This window comes from Zootoca vivipara, chromosome 7, assembly GCF_965207765.1.
Source record: "Zootoca vivipara chromosome 7, rZooViv2.hap1.1, whole genome shotgun sequence".
NCBI classification, from domain to species: domain Eukaryota; kingdom Metazoa; phylum Chordata; class Lepidosauria; order Squamata; family Lacertidae; genus Zootoca; species Zootoca vivipara.
The window spans coordinates 19,759,901-19,770,405 of NC_142590.1; the positions used below are offsets into that span (position 1 = coordinate 19,759,901).

Sequence of the window (10,505 nt, forward strand, 5' to 3'; positions counted from 1 at the left end):
CCTTCCAATGACTACTAACTGCATTTCTTCCCCTTTCTGAAAGTGCTCTCTTAAGAAAGGGAACACTTTTTTTTTTTAACATGCAAAGAACAGGAATTGCTCTGTGGGGTTTTGTCTTTCGTTCTAAGTGCAGGCTGGCATTTTGGGAAGGGGAAGTTACGGAAGGAGAGGAGGTGGCGGGAGCAGCATGCCAGACTGCTTTGGTCAGGCTAGCACTTCACAGTTTAAATGGTGGCTGTGCTTTTGCACTCATTGCAGTTCTTTTATCTTTCCAAGGCGGCCCAGCAGGGGGGAAAAATGTCCCAATGAATCAAGCTGTTACGCCCGCCTTTTTGAAGTAGCAGACTCGAGCCTGAAAAAGAGAGCTGGCTTAGAGAGGCGGGTTCGAACCATGCTCCTTGTTCCAGTGCAGAGTGGGGGCGGCTTTCAACTCCAAAAGCCATGGGGGGGGGGGCGACGACAAGAAATTGCCGTTCCCATGATTTGAGTAGCTTTTGTTTCTTTGAAATGGTTTTGCCTGCCCAGAGCCGATTCCCACTTTTTGCACGGCAAGTGGATACAGCGTGGGGAGGCTGTAATCATGACAGTCTTTGCAGTTGGATAAAGGCTAAGCTGCAGGGGTCAGCAAACTTTTCCAGCAGGGGGCCAGTCCACTGTCCCTCAGACCTTGTGGGGGGCCGGACTATATTTTGGAGGGGGGGAAATAAACGAATTCCTATGACCCGCAAATAACCCAGAGATGCATTTTAAATAAAAGCACACATTCTACTTATGTAAAAACACGCTGATTCCCGGACCATCTGTGGGCTGGATTTAGAAGGCGATTGGGCCGGATCTGGCCCTCAGGCCTTAGTTTGCCTACCCATGAGCTAAGATGTTCGATGGATCTGTCCATCTGGAAGCAAACATGCACCGTAGGGCTTCTTGGTGCACAGAATTTAAAAAAATAGGTGTTTTTTTTTATACACCATGAATTGTAAAAATGCAAGGAGGTGTGGCAGATGTTCACAGACTACATGGCCCCTTTGACGTGTTTCAGCTGTTTTTACAGCAAAGAAAAACATCTCCACTTTTACAGCATTTAGCTCGACAGACAACACTACTATTATTTGCAGCTCATATCCAAGTCTTGACTTCTATTGCGTATGGGCAGAGGTGTCTGATGATATCAACCATCAGTCACAGCCAGTGGTAGAGCCTGAAGCCTTAATTGTCACTATTAATTTGCGCACCAAATCTCTGGCTCCTCCAGACGTTGTTGGACTCCGACTCCCATCAACTCCTGCTGCCATTGCTTAAAGGTCAGGGATGATGGGAGCTGAAGTCGTAACAACAGGTGGAAGGCCACAAATTCCCCATCCCTGTCCTGAAACAGGTGAGGTAATACAGAGCAAGCGCTTCTTTAAGCATGTGCAGAGTGTTTTTCTCTCTCCTCCAAGGAATATCTAGAGCTAGATGCCCCACCCCACCCCAAATACAGGATTGTTTCTATGGACTCTACAGGGCATGGAGATGGATCACATTTTTTAAAAAAGATTGTAACAAAAACAACCTGCTTTCTGGTAGAGATAAGGCTGCGAGATTAACCTGCCTTGCTGTTGTACTAGAGGTTTTTAAATTTGCAATTTTGGATTTTGTTTGCTTGTTTAACACAGAGGAGCATACAGGGATCTGAAGGCAGCCATGTATGGGAAATTTTTTAATGTTTAATTATGTTTTTGTATATGCTGGAGTGGGCGGGTGCTTTGAATGAGTTTTAAATGTATGGTGTGTACAGATGGGCGGGGTATAAATTTATCATCATCATCATTATTTTTGCATGTGTGAGCCGGTCCTCAAAAATATACATAAGTGTCACAAAATATGCCCATAAGTAGATAAAGAGAAGAATGAATGAATGAAAATGCCTTGGTTTTAGAATGCTGCTGCTTGGGATATTTCATTCTTATCCACTATTTTATTAATTTATGGAATAATTTACTTTCAAAATGCTGTCCTTCCATTGATGCATGTTTGTGTTTGCTGTACAGTCACTTTAAGTTTAATCTGCAAGCCATCTTGTGGCTCTGTCTGGAGCAAGGGTCTAGACCTAAAAGTTTAATTTAAAAAATTGTTTATTTATGACAGTGGCATACAAGGAAATAGCAAAAAAAAAAAACCAGGAATAGAAAATATCAGTAAAATACGCACAAAACAGATCAGCCAGCATTAAAATAAATAAATAAATAATCCAAATTGACTAAACCTTGATGGTGAGTTCATGTTCTGTCTGGCCAAATAGATACATCTTCTTTGCCTGGGAGCAAAAGAGCGCCGGGTGGCTGTAGATGAGCCTTGCAAGGGCCTTCCATAATGGGAGCATCGCAATGGAGAACCAGCATTATGATTTGTGCCAAATAAGAGAGGATTTGGTTTTGATCCAGCTGTAGTTGAAAATCTGAATTGGTAACTCTGAATTAGGGACAGGACAATTTGTTGATTTCAGCCCTCCCGGTTCCTGATTCTTCCCAAATCTTAAATCCAGCGCTCCGCATTTCTGCAGCAATCTGCAATTTATTTTTAAATCCTTCAGCATGTTATTGTCAATTTTTCCTAATACAGTGGTGCCTCTGGTGAAGAACTTAATTCGTTCCAGAGGTGCATTCTTAACCTGAAACTGTTCTTAACCTAAGGTTCCACTTTAGCTAATCCCACCGTGCTATTTCTGTTCTCATCCTGAAGCAAAGTTCTTAACCCAATGTACTATTTCTGGGTTAGTGGAGTCTGTAACCTGAAGCGTCTGTAACCTGAGGTACCACTGTAAGCACATTTTTGTATGCAGCTTTGACTTATAGAGTCCAGATTTCTGCAAGCAATTCCTCCTAAAAGAACGCATTTTTGAATGTTATTTTCTCCAATATATTCCTATGTATGCATATTTTTTTACCTTACACATATGCATTTTTGTAAACCTTACTGGGTTGGAAAACTGCATCATTCTTTATTTTATTTTATTTTTTGATGAATGCGGATGGCTGTGCTTCAGTTTTCGTATTACAGGTGTCCTCCCCCCATTTATGTGGGAGGTTACATTCCAGGAGCCCATACGCATAAGTGAAATCGCATAAAGTGGGGCACACCCTCTAAAAAAAAACCTCTTAAAAGCCTCAAAACACCCGTTTCTTCCTGCTGTCCAGCTCTCTCACCACACAACTCCCTCTCCAACTAGAGTTGAAGCTCTGGGGCCGGCTGGAGGCTGGACGATGCGCGGAAAAGCCTCTGTGCAGCTACTGCTGCGCTACCCCGAGTGTCAGCTGCTAGGTGGGGAGCTGAGCAGACTAAACAAAGCCCCCAGTGCGCCTCAGGTCTCTTTGGGGCTTCCTCCGCCCTCACTTCTCCAGGCTCTGAGGAGATCTTCAGCGCTCTCCTTCCACTTCCTGGTATGGTTCTATTTATTTATTTATTTCCTGGCGATGCATGCATGTGTGGTTGTGTGCGAGTCGGCTGCGTGTAAGTGGGGGATACCTGCATTTCAGAAATTGTGGATTGGGTAGATTTGGCTTTGAAATTTGACCCGAGTACTGTTTGTGGGGGACAGTAGGCGGGCAGGTGTGGAGGACTCCCTGGTCCTGAATGGGGTAACTGTGCCCCTGAAGGACCAGGTGTGTAAATTTGGACTCACAGCTGTCCATGGAGGCGCAGGTCAATTCTGTGTCCAGGGCAGCTGTCTATCAGCTCCATCTGGTACGCAGGCTGAGACCCTACCTGCCTGCAGACAGTCTCGCCAGAGTGGTGCATGCTCTAGTTGTCTCCCGCTTGGACTACTGCAATGCGCTCTACGTGGGGCTACCTTTGAAGGTGACCCGAAAACTACAACTAATCCAGAATGCGGCAGCTAGACTGGTGACTGGGAGCGGCCGCTGAGACCACATAACACCGGTCTTGAAAGATCTTCATTGGCTCCCAGTATGTTTCTGAGCACAATTCAAAGTGTTGGTGCTGACCTTTAAAGCCCTAAACGGCCTCGGCCCAGTATACCTGAAGGAGCGTCTCCACCTCCATCGTTCTGCCCGGACCCTGAGGTCCAGCACCGAGGGCCTTCTGGCGGTTCCCTCACTGCGAGGGTCTTCTCGGTAGTGGCACCCGCCCTGTGGAACACCCTCCCATCAGATGTCAAAGAGAAAAACACCTACCAGACTTTTAGAAGACATCTGAAGGCAGCCCTGTTGAGGGAGGCTTTTAATGTTTAATAGATCATTGTGTTTTATTTTTCTGTTGGAAGCCGCCCAGAGTGGCTGGGGAAACCCAGCCAGATGGGCGGGGTATAGATATTATTATTATTATTATTATTATTATTATCATCATCATCATCATCCGTACAGTGTCTGAATAGGTATGTACCTCCCCATGTGCATTGAAACACACACCCAGAAAGTATAAGGTGTCTGGAATTCGCATCGGCTACACGCCTAGTAGACAACTTCATGGGCGTAGCAGGATTTATGTTGGGGGGGGCAGGACACGCGGTTGTCATCATCCTCCATCTGGCTCCGTCTAGCAGATTCGGAACAAAACGTCTCCCCAACAGTTGTTTTAAATTACTTTCTGTTGACCTCAAGCCCTCGGGTGTGTGTGTGTGTGTGGAATCTGTCAAGATCTTCAGTGATTTCAAAACTAGGGAATTAAATAAAAATAACATTGTTGACTGAGGCCTGAGGGCTTTCTGCAGTATAAATAGCCTGTTGGGGAACTTCCAGTCGTTTCTAGATAGGCCTCGCAGGAGCGCATTCTCAGGAGAGAAGGCCAGGAACTATGAGAAGCTTCCGGAAGCCGAGCCACCTGTGATGCGATTGCTCGGTTCGCAGAGCAATCTATCGGTTGTGTCTCTCGAACGCATCACGACATCATCCAAGTGACCTCCGTGAGCGCTTCGATTTCAAATATTATGATCATTCCTACTTTTGGTTAAGTATTTTATTTATATATTTACTTGATTTAGGGGGAGCAGGTGCCCCACCTCACCCTGACCAAGCCCATGAGCAACTTCCACCTTGTTGGATTGGGGCATTTTGGTGCACCCACCTTGGGCGTTTTCAGGCCCAGAGATCACTTCATGCGTGTTAAATCGACAGCTTTCAATATAAGGACAGCACCTGCCCCTCCCCTCTCTTTCCCTTAGGAAAAGCCATGTACTGTATCCCTCCTATTTTGTACCTTTCTCAACTCAGCCGCCACGATGCTTTGCGTTCACAAGGACAGTTTCCGGAGGTGGGGGAATCCTTTAGCAAAAATACACTAGAGAATCGGCACAGTAATATGATGAAGACTCTGTTGCCAAGGAGCAGCATGTTTTAAGCAAGAGCGTGGTTCTCTCCTCCCCCCCCCCCTCCAACCCCATATTTCAACTAAAGATTTGGTCTAAAATTAGATTATTATTTTTTAAAAAAGGAAAAAGGAGGGGGGGGAACCAACCACATCCTCATAAAAGACACGGAGGGGAGTCGGAGGAAATGGAAGTAAATGTCAGCAGAGGAATTTCTGTCCATCCTGGAAATCAGTGATACGGGAAAGGTCCGGGAAGAGACCGGAGGGGTGTGATTTGAGGACGCCAGTGGGTGGCGATGGAAGCAGGGGGAGAGAGAGATCTGTCTCTGTAATTGCAGGGTTTTTTCAGTGCAAGCTGGGTTCTTTCTTTATCTTTCCCCTCTCCCCTCCCTCTCCCTCTCCCTCTCTCCTGCTCTCACAAGCCTGAAACCTGCTGAATAATTCATAAAGATGAGAAGCGCCGAATTTCCCCAGGCTGATAATACAGTGTGCATGCTGTAAAGCGAGAGAAGATGCTCCAGGTCTTCAGATGAGCTGCTGATGCTCTTGAGGCCATTGCCCAGAGGGTGCTGGGACTCCTGGTATTTCCACAGCGGAGGCTTCCTTTTTTCCTGCCTTGCCTGCCTGCCTGCCTGCTTGCTTGCTTCCTCGCTCGCCTGCCTGTCTTTGGGCACTCATTGCTGTCTGCACTCGACCAGGAGAATCTAACTTCACTGCAGTCATGGAGATTTGGATGCAAGCTCTGGATTTCGCCCTCCTCCTGCTTGCCTGGCTTGCAAACACCAGCCTTGGATCCATCGGCAAGCTTCCTCTTTTGTGATCTGGCATACTTGCAGCAGCCTCCTCTGTGTAGAAATACGGTGAAGAAGACCCACACATCCCTTCTTTCACCTCTGCCAACAACTGACTTTGGAGACCTGGCACGATCTGAGAAGTTGGTGTTTTTCCATGGGATCCAGTCTTGCTCTCTGCCTGTTTTGGAGATCAACGTCTACGTTCTGGGACGTCATGTATGTTTGGTACTTTTCTGACGATCTGCTTTGGCTCCTGCTGTGTTCTGCATGGTCTAGGAGATTTCCCTGGATTTCTTCCTGGCTCGGCTTAGCCTTCTCCAGAACTGAGCAGTGCTGAGGTTGGTCTGGAGTGCCTCGTTTGTGTGCCGCACAATGCCCAATATCTCCTTCTTCTCCTCTTCTTCCTCCTCCTCCTCCTGGAGCGCTAGATCCTTGCAACAGCTGCTTTGTGAGGAAGACTCCCTGGGGACGAGGATCTCTTTGTCTCTCTTCCACTTGCTGCTAGCCATCTACGGGACCATATCCAACATCATGGTCATCTACCTGGTCTTCACCTTCAGGAAGCTGCGCACCACCAGCAACGCTTTCATTGTCAATGGTTGCCTTGCGGACCTGAGTGTCTGTGGCCTTTGGATGCCGCAAGAAGCGGTGCAGGGGCTGCTCCCTTCCGGCTCCCCGACGGCGCGCTCAGAAGGGTACCGCTTGCTCCGTGCTGGGCTGGTGGGCCTTGGGCTCATCGTCTCACTGCTCTCCCACCTGCTTGTGGCCCTCAACCGCTATGTCCTCATCACCAAGCCACCCGTCACGTACCAGGCTGTTTACCAGAGGAAGCACACGGCCTGGATGATCGGCTTGTCCTGGGGACTGGCCCTCCTCCTCGCCTCAGTCCCCCTGGGACTGCAGATGTGGCAGCCCGGCCGGCAGGAGTATAGAAACGGCACCAGTACCAAGAGCTCGAACTATATGGGCCTTCTGGTAGCCCTGGCTGTCCTCTGCCAGACAATCCTCCTGCTCCACTGTTACTTGGGGATTGTCAGGAGGGTGAGGGGCAGTGTCAAGCGCGTCAGCGTCCTCAACTTCCACCTGCTCCAGCAGCTCCCTTTCCCAGCAGCCCCGATGGCTCCCCGCCGGGCCCGGCGCCTGAGCAGCATCTCCGTCTTGCTCCTCTGCCTCGCGTTCCTCCTGGCCACGCAGCCTCTGGTGTGGGTCAGCCTGCTGGGCTTTTTCTTCTGGTCCATGCCCCGGGGGCTGCAGATTGCCAGCTGGCTGCTCTTCTGCTCTCTCTCTGCCTTCAACCCACTGCTCTATACGTGGAAGAACGAGGAGTTCCGCCGCTGTGCCCGCTTAGTGCTACCCGGAGGGGAGAACCCGGTGGCGGCAGTAGCTGCGGCAGCGGCCACTACCACCCTCCCCACAGTGTCTCTTCCTTCACAGGAGCCTTCGCAGCTGGGGACCAAGGTGGAAAGTCTAGGCAGCTTAGTGCTTCACTGACACACACACACACACCCCTAAATTTGCACGCTCTTAAGTGAAAAGGTGTTGGGAGACATGAGCCTCGGACTCAGGCAGGGGTCGGCAAAGTTTTTGTGGCTTGGGCCGGTTCACGGTCCTGCAGATGCAGCAGTGGGCCGGAGTGTGTATGTGCATGCACGCTCAAACGCTATTTCCAACACTCCTTCCGGCGTGGAGGAGGTGTGCGCAGCTTCCCATTGGCTTCCTGCAGCTAATGGGAAGCCGGCCAGCGTCGCGGAAGGCGGTCCCCGCTCTGCTCCTCGCCGGTTTAGCGCAGCGCATGGGAGCTGATTAAACAACCCCCATGGACCGCTTGTGACTCATGGGCCTTAGGTTGTCTACCCCTGGACTCAGGTATCGCATGTAGGCTATTGTCAGCAGGTGGGGATGTTGTCCTTTACAGAGGTTGCTTCCAGATACCCTGCTTAGCCATCATTTACATTGATTCGTTTACACAAGGTCCACAGGGAGGTTAGATGATGCTAGCTATTTATTGAGCGTCCGTTCTGATTGGTTTACAGTGAGGTCAGGTGATCTCATGCTGGGCAAGTGTCATGCCAAACTTCCTGGTACCACTTTCCCTTGCCACTTTCCTCATGGCAAAAAAAAAGTTCCTTTTGGGAGAGCAAGTGGATTAGTTGCTCAATATCCATTTTTAATGGTACAACCTGAATTTGCCTGGACAGAAGGAAATCCCATCTGAAAATAGCAACAGTCTGGAAGTGCCCTTATTAGATTTCTCCCCCCCCCCCCCAGAAATGGGAAGTCTGGATTAAACAGGGCATGGCGGGGGGAGGGGGATACGACTGAGGCTGCATGCACAAAGAGCGGCAATCCCATAATAAGCAGCCATCTGGAAGCACCCACCAAATGACTCACTGAACTGCACGGTACTCCACTCCCTACGGAGAGGCTTTAAAAAATAATAATAACACTGAAATGCACAGACACTTGTCAGCTTTAAAATGTATGTATTTGTATCAAATCTCTTTCACACTTTGTGGAGTTTTTCAGTAGCTCGGTGCAGTCAAGCAGATGAAAGGGTCTGATTATATACCTCAATTTTTGGCCTCTCCATGTGTTCACTGTTTCACCTGAAAATTTTGCATTCCTTCTTGGCTTTTACAAACTACCAACGGAGGAGACTGGCTTGTAAAGGAGAGATTGTCTTAGCCGGTGCCTTAGCACGGATAAGGTGCAAAAGATTTATCTGGAAGATTTCGGAAAACAGAGGGAAAGAATCTCCGCCTGATCCTTTGAAAACGTATCACCAGAGGCGGACAAGGCTTCACTCCTTTTCTATTACCAAAACACAAATGGTGGGGCTTGGACAGTAGAGAATCTTGGGCATCAATGCTGCAGAGTACTTAAAGTACACCCCCACCCCACCCCAAAGACTCCTAGGAACTGCGGTTTCTTAAGGATGCTGGGCTGTGCAGCTCTGTGAGAGGCAAACTACAGTTCCCATGATTTTTGGGGGATGTTTTTTAAATGTATGCTGGTGCTGTCTTTCTGCTTGGTTTACGAATGGTCGAGTTCTTTTTGGCACACCCAAGGCAGAAGTAATCTACCCCTCAGTTTGTAATTATCCAAAGCAAGTGAGCTAGGGCAAATATCTCCCTTTTTTAGGGTTGAGAACTCCCCATCATGATGAGAAATGACGGCAGAGAGCACAGAGTGGGGAGTTAAGGCAGCTGTTGTGAGTGAGGTCCTAAATTCTCCAGCCAAACAGCTCACTGGGCAACCTGTGGACAAGTAGCCATTATGGGTTGTATCTGACTCTACTTAGGATAGACCCAGCTGGAATCAACAAACTGAAGTGAATCATGTCCATTAATTTCAGTGGGTCGACTTTGAGGATGGCTAGCATTGAACACACCCTTACAAGCTTAACCTACTACCTCATGAAAGGGTTTGTGTGTGTGTGTGACAGGTGCCCTTAGGGCATGAGGAAATGGTAACAGTGAACAGAGAGGTTCTGTTCATAGGTTAGGATAGGATAGGAAGCCCTCTCCTAAGATCCCATCAGTGGAAGTAAAGGTGCCCAGTCTCATGAGCGGTGGCTCAACCCTAGGAATTGGGTGGGTGGGTGGGTGTTCAGTCTAATTTGCATTTAAAGGCAAACCTCCCCTTGTTCGCACTTCCCAATACAGTAAGTGGACCAAAGCACTTCTCTGAATTCTGCAGTGGTTTTTTCCTGGCAAATAATGTGTACTAAAATGCATATATTATGGAGAAATGTACATAAAGATGCATATATTGATGACAATGGCATATCTCCTTCCAAAATCATTACATTAGAGGGAAACGGCTTGCCGTAAAAGGTATATATATTAAATAAAATTGCATATGGAACTTGCGAGTGTTAGGAGAAATTCCTCGAAGAACGTGGGCCAATTTTCATGATGACTTTTTTTAAAAATAAAATAAATCAAATCACAAACTAATGTGTTCCTATTTAGCTTCGTGAAAATCATACAAAATCCAATAAAAATAATATTTTTGAAAGACTAAAAAGAAAAGAAATGTGGATGTCTGAGCTCAAGATTGAAAAAAAATGAGAAACAGAAAAATAAAAATGGACTCTTTCCTCATCTCTGATGTCCCTGAAAGCAGTTATTTACTTCCAGCCATTTGATGAAACGGCAGCCGTTTTTTAATGGGCAGGAAAGCTAAAGCACTGCCATATCCTGATGCTGTTGACCAAAACCATTGCCAAACTTCAGCACTCACTATTCCTGACCATGCTGGTGAAGGCTGAACCATTGAGAAACCACCATGTTGGGGAGGGCTCCTGTAATGTTACAGTCTCAACCGCTTCTGGCGCAATGGGACACTGTGACGGAAACCAGAGCGCACGGAAACGCCGTTTACCTTCCCACCGCCGCAGTACCT

The 10,505-nt window shown here is 47.8% G+C and overlaps 1 protein-coding gene across 1 annotated transcript; it reads left to right on the forward strand.

Moving 5' to 3' along the window:
- Window positions 1-5,726: 5,726 nt before the first annotated feature.
- On the forward strand, window positions 5,727-9,692 carry GPR88 (G protein-coupled receptor 88). Its single transcript, XM_088673552.1, has one exon. It carries the CDS (start codon window positions 6,471-6,473, stop codon window positions 7,587-7,589), a length of 1,119 nt encoding a protein of 372 aa, XP_088529678.1. The 5' UTR covers window positions 5,727-6,470; the 3' UTR covers window positions 7,590-9,692.
- Window positions 9,693-10,505: the final 813 nt, after the last annotated feature.

Excerpts from the sequence above, each read along its gene's own strand:
- GPR88 (XM_088673552.1), top strand. The coding sequence starts at position 6,471 with ATGCCCAATATCTCCTTCTTCTCCTCTTCTTCCTCCTCCTCCTCCTGG.